Source organism: Linepithema humile, chromosome 2, assembly GCF_040581485.1.
Source record: "Linepithema humile isolate Giens D197 chromosome 2, Lhum_UNIL_v1.0, whole genome shotgun sequence".
NCBI lineage: Eukaryota > Metazoa > Arthropoda > Insecta > Hymenoptera > Formicidae > Linepithema > Linepithema humile.
Window position 1 is genome coordinate 32544320 of NC_090129.1, and position 26609 is coordinate 32570928.

Genomic DNA, 26609 nt, shown 5'->3' on the forward strand with positions numbered 1-26609 from the left:
AAATGATATTGTAAGAAAACAAAAAATTTTTATATTCAAATTACAACATGAATTTCAACTCAGATTTTCAAATTGCTAAATTATTGAGATACCTGGCTAATTTCGCTTCATGCTAAATCTCATTATTGTAACAGTAATACAATAGCCAACATATAACCTTTACAATAATCTTTAGAAATAATTCAAAAAATATATTTTTAATATATTTATAAATTTATACTTGATAAGACATTTGTTTAGTATAAGTATTTAAAGACTGCTAAGTAAAAAAAGATTGTTATTTGTTTTATTAATAAATTAATGTTCGAATTTTGATTCATGTTAACAAAGCCAAATACAAGTATAAAATTAAATATGACATTAATTACTGTCGGATAAGTGTATTATTGTTTTAATGAAGACCTTGATCAAGAAATCAGATTATATTCTTAATCGTATACTAATTTGTACAAAAGAAAAATGCATACTCTCAAATCATCAAAGAACTTAGCTTCCTGCGAAGTAGCACGAATCTGCGTTCGCGAACCAAATCGTTTATCATTTTATCTTTGACTTTGATTTAACAACAAGTAGAGACTAGACAAGAAAGAGAAAGAGAGGGCAACAAAAAATAGCTTCGTATTATCGTACGATTATAATCGCGAAATTGTTCGCTCATCCTTACCTTAACGGTCCGATTCGAAATAGCGTCACTACGCTTGCCAACTGCTTTTACCTTGCTCGACTTGCTACGAACAGATATCTAGTTAATTTCGTTTTTCTACGAATCGCGTATAACATTTCTACAATGATGCCAACGATATATTAATATAACCCTTACAGAATGATAAGAATTTACAGCCATTAAAAGCTTCTTTTAATAACATTCTTACAGATATTTATTCAACATGAGTAATATATAATTACATACGTATATATGTGAAAGACAGTTTCTTATAGATATTTGTTTAATATGTATACATGTAAAAGATAGTTTTATGCGAAAAGTTCGTTTAACCTCACTTTCGCTCACATGAAATAATTGCAAGTGCTTGCGATTATGCCATAGCAGCAATATATCCTAGCAGTATGGTTCATTGCTTCTGTTGATAATCCCGATATTAATTCGTATTTATTAAGCCCTTTTAATATGAATACAATACCTGATTTACTCCAAAATGATCCGAAAAGACGCGCACGGAAAAAACCGCGAAACATACTACACATAATGGCGTAATGTTGGCAATAATGATCAATTATCGATATATTTGATACTTATCGATATGTTTAATGCTACTTGCGCCATCATTCGTCCATCATAACAATCTCCATAGCTTGCAGTGATACATAACAGGCGGCCATTTTGTGATCAATTATGTAGTTTATCCGTAGTTTATCAAAGAATCTTAAAAACGCATAATAAGTGCGTAATTTTGTCGGGAGTGTCGATTAAAGTAGCGGGCGTGTGCAGGAATATATTATTTTTATCGCGAGTGTTACGGTTAATAGTGTTTCATCGATCAAAATTGACGCTACACCGACACATATCCAGAACACAATAAGTACAGATATTCATGCTTCTCATACGTAAAAATAATCTTGATGTTAAAGAGATTATCGAGCATGACATACTTTTCATTAGATGTAGAAAATGAAAATTTCGTTTGTCAGAATTAAACCGGGCAAAATGTTGCTGTGCTGTGTGCGTGTTTGTACGTAATGATTTTATCGTGATCTCCGAGATAGTTATCTTGCTCGCCCGGAGTGTGTATAAAATGCAGAGTAGACCGGCGAATGTGTAAAGCGAGAACATAATCATAATTATGTATGCATTGCAATACAATGCGCACTTTATTTTGTGTTTACATTTTGCGTATCGTGGCGTGGCGAATTTGCAGCATGTTTCTATTTGTAATTTCCATGCTCTTTCGAAAATAAAGTGTATGTTTTTTGTTTGGTAGGTGTATGTTTTATGTTACTAACAAGTGGATGTCTCTCTCTCTCTCTCTGATATGCATCGATTCTTCAATGGAGCAGAGCAATCTAAGGCAAAATGCAGTGGATGAAACACACTTCAATATTCTAGCTGATGGGTACAATTATTTGTTTATTATTTATATATATATATATACATAATTTTATGATAATATATAGATATACAATTATAACTAAAATGTAATAAACATTTATTAAAATATTTAGATACTTATTAAAATTTTTAAGTAATGCACACAATTGTAATAGCTATATATTTTAATCAAAATCACAATAATTAAATAATAGGTTATGCTGCATGTACATTATATGTATAATGTATAATCAATATACATATATGATAATTCCTAATAGCTAAAATATATATTAATTTTTCCAGGTACAGCTGTAGAGTGTACTTTGCTAGGGTACAACACCGATGAGTGAATTCATTTATTGTACTTGTATGAGGATATATGTGAGTACTAATATTCATTGTCTTCTTATTCGCCAATATTATATACACATAATAACTAAAAATTGCATTTTGATAATCAGATCCTTGTCTGCGATTTCAACTATTACAAATAAATAGTAAAATACATAATTATTATTTGCCTTTTTGAGCAATAAAGAATATCAAATTTTACATCTGGTATGCAATTTTTTATTCTTAAATTTATTCTTAAAATTGTAACATTTTGGAAATATGAACTATATAAACCTATATCCTATATATCTATATATCTATATAAATTTATATAGTTCATATTTTCAAAATGTGTTGCAATTTTATAATTTAAGAATAAGAAATTGCATTTTAAATTTGTGCAAAGTTTGACATTCTTCATTGTTCAAATAGATAAAATATATTTTTGTATTTTACTTCTAAAATATACTTTATATTTTTTTTCAAAAATTACTTTTTTAATATAAGCATATAAAAAACATATATAACCGCGATTAATATAAATTCTTAAAATATTCTGTAAATTAAGTAATTAGTTTCTGCATAAAAAATTAATTAGATAGGTTTGTGCATTTAAACAGATTGGAAGGAAGATGTAAATGTGGTTTTACCGGCAGTTCTTGTAAAAAATTTCTGTTTTGTTTATTCGAGTTTTTTTATATGAATCACCAGTGAAACCACGCTCGGTCAGCAGTCTTCCTTCTAATTTGATTAGTTGTCGTCCGCTATTAAAACAAGTGCAATATATTTCTTTTATACTTTTGTTTATCACGCGTGCGTGCACGTCTCATTTAAAACTTTAATTAATCCTCTCATTGTAATTATGATTGAATGATATGAGATGATTTTTTACAAAAGATCATTATCTCGTAAATCATTGCTCGTCACGAATAAAATAAATTAAAAAATTTTTAATATAAATATTTGCCATGAAATGTACAATTGCAATTAGAAGTGACATGTTGTTTTTAATTGCTTTTATAGCTTTGGCTTTTGTTTTGCGCCGTATCGCCTGAAGTCATTTCGTATTTGTATTGTCTTGCTGTCACAGTTGTGGCTGGCTGTGTAACGATTTTCGCGGTTGTGCTTCGTGTTACGTTCACTTTGCGCTACACCGTGTGCCTTTGTAACACACGGGTCGCCAGTGTCACGAGAAGACGGCACTTCAGTGAGGAATCCACAAAACCGCGCGGCATCTCGCGAGTTCGCTTCTTAGATGTTTCTCGGTCTAAGAAACGTCCATCACGTCGGTTGCTGCAAACGTTGAAACTCGACACACTGTTAGGGAGCTTCGGACGGATGCTCGTTAACTGTAGAGGGATATCGCGTTACGTTTCGTCGAGTCGAGCGTTTGTAAGTGGATGAGCGCGGAGTGATTGATCGCGGCCGATTTGGATGTCTCGCGCAAATTGGGAGAGAAATTGAGGGTATTTGCGAAATGTAAAGCAACCAGACAGGCGTAGGTAAACTCAGATACTAATAAATATTGAAAAGATGCGCGAAATAAAATATTGTTTAATAAGGAAGGAGATAGAATTACAAAAACTCATCTCATTTTCAATATTCTCTGCGCGTGTGAGTTTTCCATTTCAATACATGCAACAATACATCCACCTAAGAAACATTCATGTAAAAATATTAACTGCCTGCCTATAATGTAGTGCAGTAAAAATAAAGAAAGAGAAATATTCTTGTAAATCTAAAATTATAATTTATAAAGGCTCCGATGATTATAAGAAGAAAGAAATTTTTTACAATATTTTTCAAAAATTTTTTCAAGTGAATACGAATAATTTTGAAATATTTTTCTTCAAGTGCAAAATATTATCCATTTGTACTTCAGTCTTTTGCATTTAGTAGAAAAAGATACAATACAATATGAGATTCTTTGCAGTTCAAAACATATTGTAAAATTGTTTAATTACATTGTTAAATATTTTTTAAATTATATTATATAAAATAGTTTCTGTTTACGATTCAGATTTGTTTCACAAAAAATACAAATATATAAAATAAGATTCTTTGCAGTCGTTGGAAAGAATAGAATATAAAACTATTGAATCATGTTATTTGATATTTTTCTGCATGAAATAAAATTGCTGATCGCATTAGCTTTTCCACGATATTCAAAAAGAATAGGGTCCTATATTGTGATTAAGGCAATCAGGTTAAGTAGCGCTGGATAGAACAAAGAAATTATATCTGATGAAATAGTGAAAGAGAAGTGAAATGATTTCAACGATCTCATAAACCGAACTTATGCAAAGCGCGGCGCGCTGCACGCCGCTCTGTGCATTCGGGTTAATGAAGTGGAAGTCTTGGGAAACTAAAGTTTCCTAACGTTGACGACCTAATCAGCTCGCGATCATATCGCCCGCGAATTTTCTTGCTGCATAATGCACTGTTTGCTCATTGCCGAATCGAGCGCGCGTCAGATAGTGCTTTCCTGTAAATTGTATCTCCTCTTCGATAAATCGCGCGACATTCTTCGCGCGACGACAGAACGTATCTCAAACGGATAACTATCGCTTATCGCGGCGCGCGCCGTCCTGCTTCGCCACGAGCCCTCGTACGTACGTACTTTCTCACCGCGTGATACGCTCGGGTGTTATAGAAACGAGTTTTAATGGAAAAAGCGTATCTGCACAACGGGCATCTACCGCGAGTAGTCCTGACGTAGTTTCCCTATCCTTTTTATTTCTCTCCCCGCGTTCCGCACCATCTAGTCCGGGCTATAAAACGCTGCCCGTCCTATCATTCCTCTTTCACTCTTTTCCACCAACCCCTTTTCGCTCTTTTCCCAACGATTCGCTCGCGCCTTCTACGTTGACGTAGTCTCTATCTCGCTCCCCTCCCTCTCCCCCCCCCCCTCTCTCTCTCTCTCTTTCTCTCTTTTTCTTTTTTTTTCCTGTCGTAGTACATCTCCAGTACAAACGTGCCGTTTTACAATGACGTTAGTATCTCCACCTCTCTGTTTAACTCTCTTCCGCGTACGCTATCCTCCCGCCAACGCTAACCGTCTTGTTCCTTTTCTCTCTCGGTGTTCTTAGCTCCCACTGTTTCACACGGGAGCTGTAAAGTCCGAAGCGCAAATAGCGAGATATTCGAGGCATGTACGTGGAAAACGGCGGCGCCCGCGAGCTTCTCTGTCGCTGAACTGATATTTGTAGTTAACCTCAGAACTGGGACAGGCGTTTCTTCGTTCTTAACGGCCGCGTCGCAAAACGATAAAGTCAACTGAATAAAAAGGGTTGGGCGAGTGTGTGCGTATTATCGTGCCGCATGTCGAGCACCATTCTCGATGTGCTGCCCCAACTGGAATTAAAGTTTTTTGCATCATTTCTGCTAGAAAGAAGAGGGAAAGAAAGAGAAAAAAAAAATAGAGTCACGCAGCGGAACGCAAATTGTCGACGACGTCTCCGCACTTGCGCGAGAACTGACTCACCACGTTGAAGTTCTCTCTTTTGGAAAATCGAAAAACCCGGGAGAGCTTGCGGAATTTTTCCACTGGAAGAAAAGCAGAATTTTCCAAGGGAAAATAGAGGGATTCTAATACGTCATTGCAATTTTACATCGGTAGAGTCTTCTTGATTTTGCATTAATTTATATCTGCACTTTATATATTGTTAAAAGATTCATAAGTATTTTCTAATATAAATATATTTGTAGGTATAACCAATAAAAATATATATGCAGTTATTAATATTATTTAAATTAAAATAATATATATTATTGTAATTATTACAAGTAATTATTTCATGACGTTAAAAAGCAAGTTGCGTGTGCCTGTAGTTTTATTTACTCTTTTGTAATCGGTATCGATTTTGGCAAAGTTGATTTCATTAATTTTTCCCTGCTGTATAAATTATGCGGAATTTTGGAGAGCTACTTCGGGGAGCATTAAGAATAAAATCATTCGATACAACGAGCTAGTGAGTCGATAAGTAGAAGGATCGAACAACTTAAAACGCGTTATGATGAGGTTAATAATGTTCATTATAATTAAAATATGTGTTTGTGTACTTTATATGTTGTGTATATTAAACATTAGTTCCTTAAAATTTATATCTTTAATAATTTAAAGATTATAATATTAAAGATCAATTTTGAGAAACTAATGTTTAATATAATTTTAACATACACAAACACATATTTTAATTATTCTTATTAATAAGTTTTATCATTTATTGCTTTTTAAAAGCAAATGGTCGTTAAATATTCAATTTCCATAATCTCATAGTTCTATACTGATTCCGCTAGCGGAAGTGCTCGGAAAAATACAACAATTGTGTCAGTTGTATCTAAAGCACGTTTTGTTTGTGAATTGCTAAAGTAGGATTTCGAGTTCGCAATTTATTAGTACTGTGAAAAACTGTGATTATTAAATGATTACAATCGCTAACAGCAATATAATCGACTCGCTTTTATAACGCACATTTCGCTGAAATGTTTTTTTTTATCAAATATAAAAATCGGGAGTCTTTGAAATATAACACGCCTCATAAAAAAAGATTTTTGCACAGTAATAGAAAGAATATTAGCATAGCAATTTCTATTTATTGCTTAATTAATAATTGCGGCGCACAAAATGTGCTTCATGGTAAATCACAACATAAATTTGTAATTATTATCAAACTTATAGTTTTTCTTTTAGTTTATCTCTTTTGCTCGCTTTCTTTGTGCAATTTTTTCCCTGCATTTATTGATAACCACATTACATTTATCTGACACATTAAATTGAGTAAATGAGCAATACAAAATAATATGCTATTCATTCATTACTCCAGAGATAATACTTTTGGTCTCATATTATATTATACATTACATATGTTTATTAACATTTATTTTATAGTATCTTCTGTTTTTTTTACTCTAACGTGCTCATGTAATTAGGTAAATGTAAAGTAATACTAAGCAACACAAAATTTTAAACAAAGTGAGAAAAATAGGGAATATTAAAAGAAAAAATGTAAATATTTTATTACATTGTACATAAAACTTTTTACGTTCTGTAAGAAAAAAGTATATACAATTTTTTTTTTTTTAATTACCTTAGAGTTTGTCTGCCAATTTTATTTGACTAATTTAATTTTTTCTTGGAAACGAACGGCACACATATATACTGCATGACAAACAAAACGTGTTTCACATACGACTTACGTATGACACAATTGTCTTTTTCCGAGCACTTTCGCTAGCGAAATCAGTATGGGACTATAAGATTATGGAAATTGAATATTTAACTATCACTGTACGATTCGCCAACTTTTAATAACTGGCGCACTGGCGTTGCTCCAAATTAAGGATAACTGGCCACTCGTGGGACATCTTCCTAAAAAGTTTCCGCTGCGTTGAAAATTTTAGTGCTTATTGCACTTCTCTTTATCAAAAAAGAGAGAAAGGAATGCGCGAGCATTCTGCGCTGCAATTGTATACTAAGCTATCATGCACTCTGTTAGAAAACGACTACGGAAATGAAATTGTGTCTGTATCGCAAGTTTGTAAGTTCTAAAAGCTCGAATTGCAGGGGTATAAAATTTTTCAACTTGCGAGTTTGATTTCAATTTGCGTGCCATTATTTATACAACAGATTTATAATCTAAATATGCGTTTTTTTTAATGTTTTATAAACATAATCTCATTAACAGATTCTTATAATAAAACTTTTATGAATCATGACAGCTATATTTTAAAGCAAAAATGGATAAGGCACGTTTTGGAATTCTCACTTGAACATTATATCGTAATTGCCGTGTTTTTCCTGACAAATTAGCTCGACTGACTCTGTAGCGTTCTTGTTAAATTCCTAATGAATTTTGCTTTAAGCAATATTCCATCGATATGTAAATTCAAATTATAGTACATTACGTATGGAAATATTTCGTTCAATCCAGTTTCAATATTCGCTTCTCATTATGGTAACAATAGCATTGTGTTTAGCGGAACATCCGGATAATGTTGTTGAATCGAAATGAACAAAATTTAAAGCTCGACCTAGTACAAGTAGAAACAACAGTATATAACGAATAGATGCATCTGAACAGAACATAGAGCCAATATCACAGTGCCGTTTATATCCCGGCTATTAAAGCTATAGATATAGCTTCCGCATATACACCGCCAGTACGTTTCATAGCTTAACGTTTACGTGTCTCTATATCGCACTCTGTACGTTCACGGAATTACTGATAGAACAGACTATAAATGAGTGATGCTATAAAACTGATATGATGGAGATGAACGTGCAACGATAAAGTCGGTCGGTTCGCAAAGACTCTGATGAAAGTATAGGTATTGATTCGAGCGTCAACATCGCGTATCTGACAGAGATGATTTAGTCCGTGATATCAGATTGAGTTTCGACAACCAGCTATTATCGCGGACAACTGCATCGAACGTTAGCACTGTAAGCTTTTGAGTCCCGAATTTAGGTAGCACTGTTGAAGAAAATTATATTGATGCATTTCTTATCGTTGCACTCTGATAGTAAAACAATCATAAGATTTAATTTCCATAAAAATTTTTAATAAATAACCATTTAATTTTGTTTAAAGTTTGCGCATTATATGTGATACGTCAGGGATTTAAGAATTAAGTTTAGCGTTTATTTGAAAGTAATATTGAAAATATGAAGAGATTAAATGAGTAATTAGTTGTAAAGTTTGATGTAATTTCACTTGACTACTCGATTCTTGACTCACCTGAGTGAATGGTAATAAAGCGACCGTTTACGATGTAACAGCACGTCATATAGGACGTTAGTTTCTCCGGACAAAAGGTTATTAGATTCTGATGACTCCGCTTGCGGGGTTGGTTACGAGGGAAGCTTACGAGTCCTTGGGCAATCCGTGAAAACGAAGTTTCGGCGTGAACTTCGAGGGAGGCAGATATCGTCCCTCGTACGTCACACAGCATGAGGGCCTCGGGAACGTCGAAGATAATTAGAGTTTCCAGGCGAAGCGATCATTTTGGGACGCGATGATTTACCGAGGTGAGAGACGGTGCGCGATGTTGTTTCAGCAATAAGCGATTCGTCACTGGTAATAGCTACGAATACGTACTTTGTCATCGATTATGAGATGTTACACTCGGTCTCAAATTGGACCGGCGCGCAGACGGGATATATTCATCGTAATGTACGGCGCTCGGACGTCTTGATCAGCTTTCGGTTACGTGTTTGCGTGTGCGCGAATGTGAATGTGATGGTTTCTGTAATAGTTCTCGGGTATACTGCAGGTAGGAGCAATTTATGTAGTTATTATGCTATATTGATATTTCCAAGTAGAGAACCGTGTGATGCATCACGCTCGAAGTATCTCGCTCTTTATGTAACATATTGCAACATCCAAGTGCGTTTAGAATGAGTAATTTAATAAAATAAAAGTAAATTTTTACAGAATTTTTTTTTCTAATTAAAATCGAATTATATACGAGGATGAGTCGAAAAATTTCCTGAACGAAGGTATTAAAAAATATATATGTGTATTTTATTACAAAAATTCAAACAATTTATTTTTCTGCATTATTTATGCTTACAGTGTTTTGATTCTTTAAAAAGGAAATCTTTTAACTGAGAAATCCCGCTTATATATTGCAGTTTTAGGCTAGTCATCTTTAGAAAAGCATCTTAGCATGTTTTCCACGTAATCTAGATCCTCTGAAATCTTTTTTTAATGACTTGAATCCATGGTGACCTGATGTTGTAAAATCTCAACCGTGTAGAAGATGTGGCAAGATGCTTTTCTAATGATAACGAATTTAAAACTGCGGTGCATAACGGGATAACTTTTCAAGCAAAATATTTTCTTCGAGGAATCAAGAAGCTTCCAGACCGCCGGAAAAATCTGTTGAAAGCTGGATAATTATATTTAAAAAATAAGTTATTTTGTTTAAGTTTTTATAATAAATATAATATATACATTATTAATAACAATTTTCAGGATCTCCTTTTGATTCGCTTCAATATATAAATGTTTTGCAACACTTACAATTAGTCGTAAAATATACTTAAAATACTTAAAATCTCTAGCTCTTACTCTGAATTTTGCAAATGCATTATATGAAAGCGATTAGTTCAATGATTGTTCAGGCATTTTGCAAAAATATTGCGGAGCATAGCTGCGATTGCTTCGCTTTCACGTGAAGTGCTCTCGAAATTGTTGAAGATGCCTTTGTTCTAATGCGAATGCAAGACGCACACCGTAAACTGTACTCTATGCATCCCGTGTTTCGCGATAACTTCCGGCATGTCGGTGGTGCACTAGCTGGCGACGGCATGTTGTGGGATTCTTCCCGATGACGTGCGCGCCCCGCGCGACGACGGTTGCGTCTCCAAGTCTCCAAGTACACGCCAAAACTTTGTTTCGACGGGTCGACCGAGGAGCCGTAACGTCGCGTGTAAGCGAGCCACTAGAGAGAATGAAAGAGAGACAGAGAGAGAGACAGAGAGAACCATGGCGAGGTCGTCAGGATCTAATAACCTTTTGTCGGGCAGCCGGATGGAAACTCGCGCAGTTACACGACGTCGACGTCGTGCCGTGTTACCATGTAAATGGACGTCTGAATGTCCTTGGCAGGGATAAACGAGTCTGTAGCCCGGGCTATGTAACGCGGACAAGTTCGGTGCCATCGATCCAAGCCGGCTTGAAAAGCAGGTCGGGGATACTTTCTTTGGACGTCGTCGTCGGGTAGCCGGGGTTATCTTTCAAATTCGAAGACAGGCTGACGATTGATACACCCGGCTCTTCGCGACCTTTTATTTTTATCCGCTTCTCCGCTCTCTCACGCGATGATGCGGACGCGCCGCGTTAGCGTCTCGCGTGCGACAGAATACGTGACAGACGTCGCTGTCAATGAAACTTTTGCGTTTCGCAATATGTATTGCACGAAAATCATAGATCCATCTCGATGGTCATTTTGGTCACGATCGTGATAGAAGCTGAAATTGTATATTGTCGTGCACAGTAATTGTTTATTAAATAAATTGAAAAATATGCGCATCATTTGCGACATATTAAATATTGCACGTTGAAACAATTCGTACAGGAAAATAAGTTAATGCTTATGTATACTTGAAAAAAAATCGAGAAAGTTTCCGTAAATACACATTTAGCCGATGAAGTAAACTGAAAGTAAACTTATTCAGATTGAATCAAAATTATTATTACGTGGATGTTTTTGTTACATATTCAAAATATTATATAAGACGCAAAGAAGTTAATAAAATATTAAAATTATTAATATATTTATCTTGTAAATTAAAAAAAATTATAGGGAAAAAATTATAAAAGATAATTGTTTAAAATCTAAAAAGTATGCGTTGATTAATTGGTAGGGAGAGCTGTTTCGAGAAAGATGATAATTAGACGAGCAGTAATTAGCAACAGATGTTACCAGAGGGAAACTAACTGTGTAGATCTTTGTCAAGTAAAGCGAGTATCGTCTTCGAATTACAGAATTATTTTTCGACAAATTAAATTATATTTCACGTTTTTTTAAATTCTTCGAAATTGCTCATATTTATTACATTTTTAGAAAAGTTAAACTGCAAAAGATTTATTTATTTCACTTTGCCTGTTCTCTCGTTTTACATCTCTTTTATCTATACGTGCACAAGTTATGTGAATTCCATTTTGTAACACTCTCATCCTTCTTTCTCTTTCGAAGATAAGAAAATCATAGGAAATAAATGGGAAATTGCTTGCGCATCTATTGACGCCAATGTATCATTCGGACAGTTTCAAAGGTTTGTTTTCCAATTGCGTTTATGTTCTGCAGATAATAATTTTGTGAAGTCGATGCTTCGGTTCGACAATCCTGAAATTGCACTCAGATCTATGCCGTGTTGACATAAACAATGGGTATGCAAAACGTGATATTTAACGGAAATAGATCATATGTGGGTGAAATAGATCATGTCTATACGTGTACATAAATTTTCATTGAAGTTCCGTCGAATTTATATAGCTCGCTATTTTTATGTAAAAATAAAATGGCTTATTTATGATCTTCATATACACAACTTTTTTTATTGTATCTTTTACTATCTTTTTCTCGTACTTTGTTATACTTTTTTGGACGTGAGATAACATTAATCTATTTGGTCTTATATCGAGATAGATTCAACTGCGTTTTACACATAGCAAAACGTACAGGCTTATTTGCCGAAATTAAAACCGCAAAGAGTTAATTACTTCTAAAGAAAATTAACCGCTCAATGTTATTTCAAAAGCAACGATTCTTTTTTTCTAGTATTTTACGGATTTAATTTACACCTATTCATGTAGAAGAATCCTTTAAAGCTTTGAGTATATCTCTTTAAGAGATATAGAGGTACCTTTCCGACAACTTCATAGCTTTGCTCCACCGGAAGCGCCGTTCGCGGTGGAGCGCACGACCTGATCCGACCAGTAAATCGTCATAAGCGCATTGCGCATAATCCCAAGCCCTGGTTGTAGCACTCTCGAGTAGTCAGGTTTGTCGACTGCACGGAATACGTAAGCGAGCCTATGTCGTCGACGCAACGCCGTGACCAGTTTTGCGTTCATAGGGAAGGATGATGGATACAAGTGCGCCGGTGCCACACGTAATCACGCCGGAATCACTGTCCGGATAATCCAGAGTGCACTTGATTGGACGCCCAACTCCGCGCAGATTGATTGTTATACAAGTAATGTTATTGAAAGCGTGATGAAAATTTAATGGGAAATAGATGGGCGGAAGTGTTGGTCTTGCGAACAAGTACGCCACTCGCGTCGTGAGTTTTCCTTCGCTCTAACTTGTACTTGAAATTACAAAGTCGATTACGAAAACGATCATGATTAAGTATAAAGCATATATATATAAACGCGTTTTTTTTTCAATAAAAAATAATAAATAATAAAAATAATAACAAATAAGCGTTTTTACTATTTGTTTCATATTTAATTATTTTGTACAAGATTTGGCACGTGACTATTCAACAATGCATTTTTGCAAAAATACATCTGATACTTTTTTCTTAAATACTATGTTTTTAAACATCATGTTTCTCGCATGAGGCGCCCGTTGTTTGCGTCAACAAGGCGAAGATCCAAGTGCAATTTTCAGATGGAAATGTCGACTTCACGAAATTATTATCTACAGAACTTAGCGCAATTGGAAAACAAACTTTCGAAACTGTCCGAATGATACATCGGTGTCAATAGATTCGCAATCAATTTTCCATTTATATCTTATGATTCTTTTATTTCTGAGGGAAAAAAGATGTTAACTCGCTGCTGATCAAGCCACGGAAAAAGTTAGTACGAAGAAGTATAAATTATTTTATTTAGTTGCTCACACAGAGTGTTGCCGAGAGTAACGCGAAAAAGACTCACAGATGAATGAAATGATACGAACTGTGGAGAAGTGATGCGATACGAGGCGAGGCGAATGGGAGCCGCGAGGCAAACCATGTAGGGATGCTCGAGCTCTTAAATGGACTGGGTATAACGGCGTGAGAAATGGTACTGTTTTGACAGTCACCCGTTACGGTCCTCTCCATTGCTCATGTCGATATTAATTCTGATGCACTTTGTATATAGAGTACGTTCCATTCTAATTTTCATATAAAAATGCCTGCAAAACAAGGCGTTTTGTGAAAAAATGATTTAAATAAAAGTTGTGGGGCTTCGAAGAGGCTTCTCAATGTTAACTATTTTTCATTTTCACTCTGAAACTAACTGTTTAAATGGAAATGAAATATTTTTAAACAGAATATGATATTTTTCATCGCAAATTTGAATTTTACGTCAAAAAATAAAAAGCTTTTATACAGATCGTTTTTCAGTTAGGACCATTTTTCAACTTTAAAATGATCTGTTAATTCAAATGCTTATAATTAAAATAAAATTATCGAAATTTAGATCTAAACTTTGATTTGTGTGTGAAGTAATCTTTACTTTATAATTTTAATTACTAAATTAGAGATGAAATCAAATCAGTTTAAAATCTGAATTTTAATGAAGTTTTTTAAAGTTTGAATATATGTATTTAAATTGAAATTTTAGTAATTTTATTGTAATTATAGACATTTTAACAAACATAATAGGAAATCACTGATTTGGTTTTATAAATGTAATTTATAAATACTCAAAAAATAATTTATAAGTATAAATTTGGCAATAAAGTGTCTTGTTTCATAAACAAAATCAAATTTTGGTCGCGATTGATCACTTCCGTAATTGGTCTCAATTTATTAAACAATAAATATAGCTTTAATTGAGAATTTATGATGCACTCTGTAAAACAAAAATTTATATTCAAATTTTTTTAGCCTAAATATTTCGGCAAAAAACTTTTTTAGTAGATTTAAGTTAGTTCAAAGAACATTTTTAGATTAAAAAATGTTCAAAGAACATTTTTAGATTAAAAAATGGTTTTAGCAAAAACAAAAAAGATTGATATAAAAAAAGTTTTTCATCTTTTGACGTAGAATTCAAGTTTAAATAAAAAATACCATATTCGATTAAAAAAAATTGACTTCCGGTCTAAATTGCCAGCTTCTAGTTCAGAAGCGAAAGTTAAAAACAGTACTATTGGATGGCCCCCTTGAAACCCTACAATTTTTATTTGAAATATTTTTTATTTGATATCTTGTTTTGCAGATATTTTCCAAAAGTTAAAATAGAATATTTTGTATATTTCTACATTTTTCATTTTAAATTTTACATCTCTACAACGATGCTAATGAATCCGTTAATTACATGTGCTCTTTTCATTACTTGATTAATACCACAGTGAATGAATCTTTTCATATTTATCTTGCACGTCATATTTTGATATAATCATTAATATCGTTAATTTGTTAATATACCCTATATTTTCTCTTATAATTTTCATTTAATTCAATGTTTCTTCGATAATTTGATAAATAATGTATTTGATGAACAATACAGATTTGTAATATTTAACACGATAGAAGATACACTACATTGATATTATCAGTTTATCTTATGAAATGATGTCATAGTCAATACGCTGACAATATCTTACGTTTAGAACCATCCAGACCGCGATTGAGGTTAGACATGAGCTTAAGCTAAGTAGGCCTAAGCATAGATTTAGCGCATCTATTGTACATCTGAATCAATATATTGGAAACATCTTTGATATGTTGTGTATGGCTATTGCTAAGCAGCTAGAAAGCAAAAAATACAAATGAGCAAAGCTGTAATCTGAGATAAAAATTGTAAACAAGTCGCATTAATCAAACCGTTGATATCCAAAGAACGTGCAATATTGTGCTTGTTATAAACATTTTTCAAGTAATCTTTCAAATATAATTTAAAAGATATTTATTTCATGATTAAATAATAATCTTATTGCGATATTGCTCCTTATTATTATATGAGAAATAATATATATTTCGACGGTAAACATTTTCAGCCGATAGTGTGCAGATTGTGCATTTCGCTTCGGGGTAAAAGGTGGCAGACAGAACGCATGAAGCATTACGATTTGAAACTCTAATTTGACTATCGAATAGTAAATTCGCAGCGCAGTCGCGCTCAGGCTTCTCCGATTGTATCACGGACGGGAATTGTTTTTGCGAGCATAGTTATTGAAATATAACAGCGTCGCGATGAAACGCAACGACCACCATCTGCGTTCACTTGGCGACCAAGTGCACCTGCTGTTACACACGTCGGGACTAAATGCTTTATGCATTAACGTATCCAACTATAGTGTACTGCGATTCGCCACGAAATCGAACTTGCATGTGAGGCAATGTCTCTGAATGAACCGAACGGATTGAAACTCGCAGTTACATCTATACCAAATTAGCATTCACATGTCGCTAATCACATATGCAAAAGAGAATATATTCATTAAATAAGAGAGAGATATGTGTGTACGTACATATAAAAGAAACTGAAGGTATTATACAATTAATATTATAGGCGTTTTTTGAGATACATCGAAAGTATAACGATGTCTTTTTTTCCAAGCAAAAAGAATCTTTATTTGTTTCAAAGTGATTTCGAGTGCGGATGATTAAGACCTTTATTTTACATATAATTATGAATTTAAAGAGAGTATCGATGCTGCAAGCGTCTTTTGTTAAGTATCAAAAGTACGGCGATGTATTTGCGCGCACGTAATATCGCAAACTCAGGACGGTTTTATGCAAAGTCTTTACGCACACTTGCTCGGTCGAATGCAACGACGTACCGAAGCGCGCGATGTTCGCGGGACGCATGTACGCGCTTGTTATAAATGCGGACTTTACGAGGCACTCGGAGCAATTACAGTCTCTGCCGTGTCAGCGAGTTTTATCATACCGGCTCCGAATTTATGAGTCTCAGCATCACCCGCCGTTGGGATATTTTTAGATTCATCAGTTTACAAACGACTTAACAGCGCCCTACACGGGTGTCGCCTAACTCTTTCTTTTCCGGAGTTTTACGCATGGGTTAGGCAAGCATAAAAACTGCGAAAAAAGCTTTTAACTTCTAATTATACGCAAAATGCGAAAGGACGTGATAAATAAATATAAATAAAGAGCTTTAAAAATTTTTTATTAATGATAAAATACATTCCGTATAAAAAAATACATGAAACGATGCTGTTTTTCTTTCTCTAATTAATATACAACAATAATCTGTAGAAGTTTATATATATATATATATGTCATTTGATGTATTGTCTTAAAATTACAAAACGCTAAGGTTTTTACTATATTGTTAAATTGCGCACATGTTTTTCTTTCTCTTTTAATTTTTCCCAATATAATCTACGGTTTAATTCCGAAAAAAATAATATTTTACAGTTTTTCCGCATATTGTTTTTATAGATTTTACATATAAAAAAATAGAAATAGAGAAATTCAACAAATAAAAAAGAAATGCAACAATGATCTGTAAAATGAAATGTAGGTCTTTGAATTACGTTCAACATAATTCTACGAACATCGTATCAGATGTGCACGAGTTTAATATATTTAAAAATCGAGATAATAATTCGAATTTTACCTATAATCAAAACTCTTTTTACCGCAGAAATTACGCGAAATATTAGGACGTCGTAAAGCTTGCAGTTTCGACCGCATAAATAACGTATCGATAGTGACAGAAATCCGTTCGTGGTACACGGTTCGCCAATACGCGCGTGCCTCGATACATACGAAAATCATTAGAAACATATGTCACACGGCTATAGATACGTATCGCCGAAATTCCTGAAATGTTTAACGCGCCTGGGGGGTAACGATATCAAAGTCCAGGCCAAAATACGCGGCGCGGCGCGATGCGGACGAGTTTTGAATGCATTTCAACGCACCAAATTCCGTTGGGCGCGGTCGCTCTCATGAGGCTAATTTCGTTTTCAACCTGTTAAGCACGTAATTGAATATGCGTGACTCTCGAAATACCTTTTCACGGCCTGATCGAACGTGTATTGTGAGCTCGAACATTCTTATAACAGAATTATGCGTAAAATGAAGGTCGTGTTTCGTGAAAATTTTCCGATCATGAAACCGCATAATGAACATAAATTATATAGCTCAATTAATCTGAATGTTTATCCAATATTATTGTGCAAAACGACAATGAAGCACAGACAATATAGAAATATTTCTATGGAATTTTCAAAATTTTGAAAGTGGTTGTAGATAATTAATTAATTGAAATATTTTGAAATGTCAAAATATTAAAATTGCACGAAAAGATTAAGAAAAAATTGAATCTTTGTTGTCTATTATATTCAAACAGAATACGCAATGTCGCGATTTTTTCGTCGAACAGTACCGAATATCAGACAGAATTTTGTTGATTGCACAGCAAGAAACTCAATTGTGCTATCATATCGCGATGAAGAGCTTCTGGTTACGTTTTCAGCACCTGTGCGATCAAACGAATATTCGCACGACTCCTCCGGCGTGTACGAAATACAGCACTCTACCTGGTGCATACTGTAAAAAAAAAGTGGTCACATTCGATATTGTACGTTTCACAGAGCATTTTAAAATTTGTACTTTTGAAGCTGCAATATGAATCCATTGGTTTTTACTATTTAACGTAAAATTTTGACAAACGTATAATGATACAATTTTTATATTTTTGTCAGTTTTTAAATAACTCAGTGTGTCTCTGTTCAAAGGAGACGCAACTGAAAATATCAAAATTTTTCGTAGAAGTTTGATATTAATTCAATGCAGAAAACATAACAATTATATTTATTCGAGGCACTATAAATTCATTATCCAACATAAAAACTGCAATATCTTTTAGATTTAAAAAAAAAAAATGTTTACGTATCAAAAAAACAATTTAAAAGTAGTCTGATCAAAATATGCTGTATATTTCATGAATGCTTTTTATAAACAAAATGTGCTGAGATCGAGTTTGACCCAATTTCGGCAACATAAGTTGGTGGAATATTATAATACCCAAGAGATGAACAGTTAAGTTTAGAGTCTCGTTTATTTCATGGCAGAACAACGAAAAGCCTCCATGTGCACGAGCTGATAAGCCGCTAAGTTTTCGTTCGTTCTTCCGAATAACGGCTGAATGTACTTTATTATCGAAGAAGATATGAAGCGCAACGTGACTGCAGCTATTTTCCATTGTATGGCTAGTTTGATTAAACGCTAAAGCTCGCCGTTCAACCGGGGCTTCGGGCGATGATACGGAATATAATTCGCGGTTTAATTAAAGGTACGCGATGTACCTTCGTGTGTGCGTGTGGTTATTAGCTCGATCGCCGCGGAAACATTTGTGTGCGCGGACATACGCTCGTAATAAAGTATATTAAAATTAACTGTTTCACGTACACGCAATATTATATTTAAAAAAAATTGATTTCAAAACTCACATTATACTTAATGTAAAGAGAATATCACGTAATCGAGTCTTGTTTTATTATATTTCGTAAATTTTTGTTTAAAAAAAAAAAAAAGAGAGTTCCTCTTTTGGATAGAATTTCCATATTTAATTGGGTTCTTAAGTGGTTAAACGGTAGAGATGCGAACAAGCGCAAGTATACTCGGGCCACCATTATACGTGTGTCGTATCGAAGTGGACATTAATGTCCTCTCTCGGGCGATTTAGTGCATATCGTACGGCCAGAATATTATGAACGTTTATATGCGCGTCGCTCATAATAGCCAAACTGCCGCGATGTGCCATTGAACGTACGAAGTACGATCTTGTGTGTTTATAAGAGCTTTAATAAATGTTTTTTCTCACGATAATTCTGCTTATAATTTTGAGTAATAAGAAAGCGAATTTTTATAAGAATTTCTACAGGTTTAAAAAAATGTTTCACGATAAACTTGGTAATTAAATTAATTTTTTATTTTTTAGAATAATTATTTCCATTTAAAGTAATGATTGTCACTTAAACGTCATATATTTGAGTATTTTTATTTTAAAAAAAAAAGTGAAAAGCAACATATACAAAAGAAGAATAATGCAATGCATTTTTTACTATTGTATAACACGACGTGCACGAAGCGCGTAGAATACATGCAGGAAAAAGGAAGTTAGCCGCCGGTTAAAATAATGGCGGTAGGATTGATAACTATTATTGATAGCGCAGTTTTCACAGACCGCTTCTAAACTGTCCTCTGTTTCCCTTTTATCGCTGTGATACGTGCGCGCGCTCTGAGCTAATCCATCGCGTGGCCAACTGTACGTTTAGAAAAAGATGAAAAAAAACCAGGTGGTCCCAAACAAATTGTTTTCCGGAGCGTAAGATAGCGGTTCAGCAGCGTGCCGCGAGTTTTACGGTATAGACCGCGCTGCGCAGATTGGCGGCGCGCGTATATTTCACGGTGCGCTATTGTTTCAATTCCGTAAATTACTTTTCCTGTAGAAGTCGATATATAGGATTGCCCTCTTTTCCTCTTTCTCTCTTTCTCTCTCTCTCCGCGAGTCGCGGTGATAATTTCCGCAGAAATCATGGAAGAAAAATACTCTTGCACTCTTAAACCTTGCACGTTGCACCGCTGTGGTGCCCCGCTTTAAAAGTTCCAACTCAGAAAGTGGGTCGTAACACGAAACTTTCAAAATTCCGCCGGTGTCTTGTGCACGTTTCACTCTCTTTCTCATAAGTCTCTCTACCTTCTCTGCTATCGAATCGAAGCATTTCTTCCGCGATCGCTTTCCACTAAGTAAAATGTGTAGTAATACATTAAGTCACATTGCGCGATATTAAATTCGAAATTTTAAATGGAAGACAGAAATTTTACATATAAATCTATCTAAATATAAATTTTGGAAGTTTAGAGAGAAAGATGTTTAGAATAAAATTGAAATTGCTTGAAATTTTGTTTTCTGCAAAATAATCTTAAAACTTATCTTAAACCGTAAATTATATTCTACAATTTGAATTACATTTGTCGAAATAATTTGTTTCTTACTATAATTTTCACAAACTTTTATCACGAAATCATACTTTTAACTATAACAGAGGTGTTTAAATCACAGTATGAAAATTTTACTTAAATGTATAGCACAATAAATAGATCACGTGAACAATATAAATACGAATATCCTCGAAAGTACCAAAGTTACAAGTCAAAAGAAAGTCAACCACGGCAAGCCGCGCTAAACGCATTCGGTGGACAATTGGACAGTACAAACCGACGGATAATGTACGAGCTTGAAAACTTCGCGGAATGTTATCTACTTTCTTATTTTCTTATTTGCGCTCTATTCGGCAACATACACCGGCCGTCGCATACGTCACCGGTGTAATTTATGATTTTAATACTTGAACCTTTTTATTGATTTTTGTCGCCATACCGATGTCATAGTTTCCGACCGACACATTCTGCTCTATTCGAAGTATGGATTAGTAACATAAATATTTTTATTCCGTTTTACACATGTAATTTTCTTTATGGTAGTTAAAATAATCTGCATTGTCGTATGAAATTCAGGACAACGTACAGTTAATTCTGAGAATTTGATTTTATTATTAAATTAATCTTAAAATCTATAAGAAAAAATTTTGTAGATTAAAGGGATATATTCGTTAATATAATATAGTTTAACATTTTTTTAGTATTACATGTAGACTTGCATTTGCAATTGCCTTTGCGAAGCGCCCGTCGCAACGGGACAAAAGCTTTTGATTAAAAGGACTTAGGCCTCTTACTTTTTCGAGGATTGCTGCTGGTTAGCTTTCGTCTATTCGGGGCGATTACCGTCCTTTGCGCGACGTACTTTCGGTGCTTTAGGAAGCTTAATCTTCTGTGACGTGCTGACTTCGGCTCATTGGGATCTTACGTGGTGTCTCGAGGGTGCGCTCGCATCCTTCGCCCCGCCAGACAAGCCTAGCGATAACAAGAGGGACGAGAGGGATAGCGTCCCCTCCTATCCGCCATTGCTAAACCATTCTCCAGGGTGCTATTGTTCGGGAAAGCCCTTCGAACCGATAAACCATCCGAGCGGATTCGGGAAACCTTTCGCCGGTTTTGCCGGGATGTGCGTGCAGTTCCTCGAAATACCATCAATTAACGCAGTACAACGCAGTCGATGGAGAAACGTAATTAGCGAAACTTCTGGAAGCTGAATTATCGCATTATCAGTATGCACCGGCACGTTTGTAAATTTCTAGCATCCGAGTTCAAGCCACTTTCGGACGCCGTGAAATGAACGAATGTTTCAATATGGAAATACAGAGTTAAGTAATGAGACGCGAGGTTCCGCGAAACATGTCCGCTATCCGCGCGTCGCTTTCCGTGCTCTTCGTTCGCTCGCTGCTCGTGCAATGTATGGGCGAACTAAATTAAAACGTTTCCGTTGTTGCTTCCTACTTCCTATGGAGATGAAACGACAAACAGACAGCGCACTGCGAGAACGAAACAAAATGAAATGGCTGTTATTTGAATCGCGTCTAGAGGATCACGTCGCCCTCGCGCGGCCACAGAGTTCCTGCACTCGACTTTTATTGTTCCTATACTCGTGCCAATAATGATAAATGCATGCGCATGCGAGAGCCATATCCCGCTGTTTGCGGTGCTTTAATTTCCCGGATGTCGCTCTCTTTTCAATTTTACCCCTGCTTTTCAGCTCCGGATATAAACGTGAATTAAATTTTTGTAGCAAAATGCGCATGTACGCGCGTGGACTTAAAACTCAATGCGATATAACGTTGTATTTAGATTACGAACAGTCATATTAAAAATTACGCCCGCTTAATATTTTATTTACAATTCGGCAAATATTTTTCTAAATTATTCTTTATTATTTACTATCACCTTTTTTTCGAATTAAAAAAAATTTTTTTATAATTAGAAGCGTTGAGATCGATTGACCTTTGAACAACTTATAATTATTAAATTAAATCTTCTATGTAAATATAATCTTTGTAATTATCGCGGACAACGATAGGCGAATTAGAAAACTCAATGGTTTTAAAGTAAGCCATTGTCTATTTTAATTTACTCTTAACGCGTTGCCATTGTCGAGAAGGAAAATCCAATTTTATCTTTAGCTCCGTTAGTTTAAAGCAACGTTTGCATTGGCCTTAGCAGATATGAGAGCCATGGCGAAACACGGTGGTTTGAATTGCGCCTTTCGCAACAGCATAGCCGCGAGGAGATGAGTCGAGCGCGAATGTAAACCGGAACTCGGGATTCGTTTGAAGCATCCGCGAATACCGCCGTGGCGAATTAATGTTAACGTCCAATCCACCGAAGAGACCCCGCCGGCGTTTTCGCCGTCGCGTTTACGTTCGATGCTCGTATCCATAGTCGACACCGACACGGAAAATACTACGGACGAAATGACGAGTAACGAGATTAAACTCTATCGCGATGGTGGCGGCGAGCACCGCATTGTGCGGATGACGCGAATGTCAGCGATAACGGGACGTAATAGACGCGGAAAGTGGACAGTGCGCTCTTTCCGAGATGACGCAATCTCTACTCTTTCATGCGTTCGATTCGTATAATTTTATCCTTACTTATTTCAACGTCGCTCGTTCCGCTAATGTTGCGTGTGCACCTTTCTTCTAAACTAATAGGAATATGCAAAATTCGCTTTTCTTCTTATCTCCCTCCACTTTTGCCCACTTCGGTCTTTATCGATTCTCCTCGCGTATGGAACAGTTGCACGCCACGGTTTCCTTAGTGAATCGGAAAGTACTTTATCGAAATCCCGGGGAAGGATTTATTCGGGCACACGAATGGCCGAGGTCTTAATTTAAGGTATTTTACGTCGCGTGACAAAAAAATTTGTGATTGGGAGTTTAACAATTAATTTATAAGGATTGCAATTGAGAATTAGAACTGAGCAAGTTTAATCGATAAATTGTTTAAACGTGAAAACGTAATACCTATTATTCATAATCCTGTACCAAACATTTTGTAAGTACCAACATTTCTATTGCTAATGGAATCGAGTAAGCCGCGAGCTGCGGACTCTGCTATTTGCATGAATGCATGTCGTTGAGACGCTGCCATCGTTGACATAACTCAGATTCGTATGTTGCTACTATAAATCCTACGAATATATATGCATCTTGCGTAGATCACGTAACGTGCCACTTGTACCGAATTATCGCTAATAGTAGAAATGTTAATCTTCCTTTTAACAATAAATATACTTGATTACAGAAAGAAATTACAACCAATACAACATTAAATATACTCATAATTAACTTTTTGATTGAAATTTTATCTGAAATTTATTTGAACGTAAATGCAGAGTAAAATTTACAGAAACACATCCGTTTCAATCAGTTATAATTTATAAAATATTAGTTTCTCAATACTTTTGATAAGGAAAAATCGGCCTTGCATTGCTCAAGACATTCATTCCAAACTGAAAGAAAGAAACTTTCTATACACGCTATGTATCTGTCAGCATCAGATTTCCCGTTTACCAGAGAGAAAGCTGAATCCCATTTTCGGAAGCTGAGCTTAGAACGCTCTCACTCGATAAACTCGTCCTGCGTCCTAGGATTCAGAACTCTTTTCCCGAAAATACGGTTTAAGCAAGGGAAGAAAAGGGCGAGGGAAGCAGCGAGAGCGAGGTGGGGAGTGAGTTTCTGGTAACTCGACGAAACAATACCGAGGTTTTCACAACAGAAGCGGAAGTGCTCGCACTTCGACCGCTACGATTCACATCGTTTGCGAGTGTTCCGTCGGTCGGGATAATTTAGATAACAAGTCGCGTTTCCCACGCAATCTTCACGGGCAATTAATAAAAAAATGTTTAACCAGCAAACACGCGCACTAGCGAAATGATGAATTCGAAACTGCCCGAGGACAAGGCAAAATACAATCTAATTTATACCGCGGCTATATTGGTTTATCATTTCGCGTGATGTTCTGATTAACGATATTTAATTGCGTCTCGTTATAATTATTTTTCCACATACTCGCGCAGAACACAGAAATGGCGATCGATGGCGCAACGAAAATAACTTCAACATTAAATTAGACATATATTTGTGCGTCAAATTAAAGCATTATCTATGATGAAAATATATATTTTATATTTTAATATATATTTTATATACTACATCTTACAAATATATTTTCAGGATTTAATATAACTTAATATAATACTATTTAACGCTTAAACTTTCCAACTAGAGCAAGTACTGATTTTAAAAGCACTATAGAATTATAAAAAGTAAAGCATGCAGAAAATAAATTCCGATATCTCTGCGCTTTTTTAGCAAAAATCAATCTTCTTGAGTTTCTTACGACATTTGGCTTCATTATAGGCAATTAGCATGAACTAGGTCATACGATGTATATATAGATATATTAAACTATGTGATGGCTTCATGGAGATAGAACAAACTGGTGCCGACAGTTTACCTCTAGTGAACACAGAATAAATTAATTCTTGCAATAGTGAATCGGACAGAATAAAATGGACGAGAAAATATGAAATGAAAAAGAAAAGATACAGAACAATTTAGCAGGAAAATCTAAAAGCGATTCGAACATAGAATAAATGTGTTCTCAGCAAGAGCTGCATTAACTTTTTCCGCATATGCAGACGAATGTGTAAAAGCGCGAATGTAGTGCTGTAAAATAAAAAAAATAAAAAAAAGCGGAAAAACCTTCGAGATCGATTCTTTTAACTGTAGCAAAAGATTGACTAATAAAAAGGAATTTCTGGATGTGCCGGCGAGTTCATAGCTCGAAGTGTACGGACACGGAAGCATTTTATCAGTACGGCGAAATGAAAGCGAAAGCAAAGTGAGTATTTTGTTACCGTTGAAACGAAATAACGAAACCAATTGAAGTGCACGAGGGAAATCATTAGTCCTGGAGACGTCCGATCGAGCCGGCGAGCCTCGCAACAGTCCTCGCGCACTCCCGCGCGCTGTTTCTTTTTTGAGTTTCAATCCGACGACGCGAATTCAGGTCGATGAAAGACGAAGGAAAGCAGCTCGGGCACTCGATTTTCCGGGCTGTCGGAGAACTTCGTTAGTCTTGGCTGGAAAATCCCGAAAGAGGGTCGTTACCTTATCGCGACATATAAAATATTTTCGTCTGCGGCAGAGGCAACGTACACTCATCCGCGGAAGAGCGCTGTCTTCTGGAATTTTATGCAGGGTAGCAAATCAGAGGGATAATATTCCAAGTGCCGTCAAGACCCCTTCTAATATTTACGGTCGTTTGGTTAATCTTTCGAGAATTTCACTTTTTGTGGAATAAAGCTTTTCTCGGAATCTATTAATCGTTTTAAAAATAATACGTAAAACAATTGAAACATAATTATAAAAGAACTAAAATAAAAGGAATCGGATAAAAATTTCATAGAAAATATACAATAGAAGCATTTTATAAAAAATTTTTAGATGTAAAGTAATATAGAATATAAAAAGTTAAAGCTGAACTGAAAGATTAATTTTGAATACACATGAATTTTTTTATTATAAGTATAAAGTGTACAATTTTTGTCTTGTATTTGAAGAAAAATTTTTATTGTGTTAGGTTTTCTATCTTAGAATTTTTATCGATGGAGGATGAGCAAAAATAAAAATTATTAGACAGCTTTTAAAAATTTATAGAAATACATTATTAATTAGCATGCTTTATATTCGATTTATTTTTCAAGAGAAATATGTTATAAGAACTCACAATATATTTTACGTGCAAAAGCTACGCACAAGACACTTTTCTCCTCCACTTGCCATTGCGCGAAAAAAAATATTGGCAGCAAAAATAGAAAAGTATAGGACGATCCAATTG

At 35.0% G+C, this 26609-nt stretch overlaps 1 protein-coding gene across 7 annotated transcripts in view; it reads left to right on the forward strand.

Annotated features, from left to right (window-relative positions):
• Positions 1–1328: 1328 nt before the first annotated feature.
• Positions 1329–26609, forward strand: part of LOC105674929 (adult-specific cuticular protein ACP-22-like) — a 110400-nt gene continuing 85119 nt past the window's right edge. For 3 of the 7 annotated variants that reach the window (XR_010888700.1, XR_010888701.1, XR_010888702.1), the window contains exons 1-3: positions 1329–1541; positions 1941–2072; positions 2354–2431. Coding sequence is in view for 2 of the 7 variants with exons in the window: in XM_012371617.2 (XP_012227040.1) it covers positions 2393–2431 (39 nt within the window). In the remaining 5 variants the exon portion in view is untranslated. Of the gene's footprint in view, positions 1542–1940; positions 2073–2353; positions 2432–5771; positions 6447–26609 lie in introns of those variants that run through there. The other 4 variants (XR_010888699.1, XR_001101201.2, XM_012371617.2 and 1 more) reach the window with 4 other exon arrangements.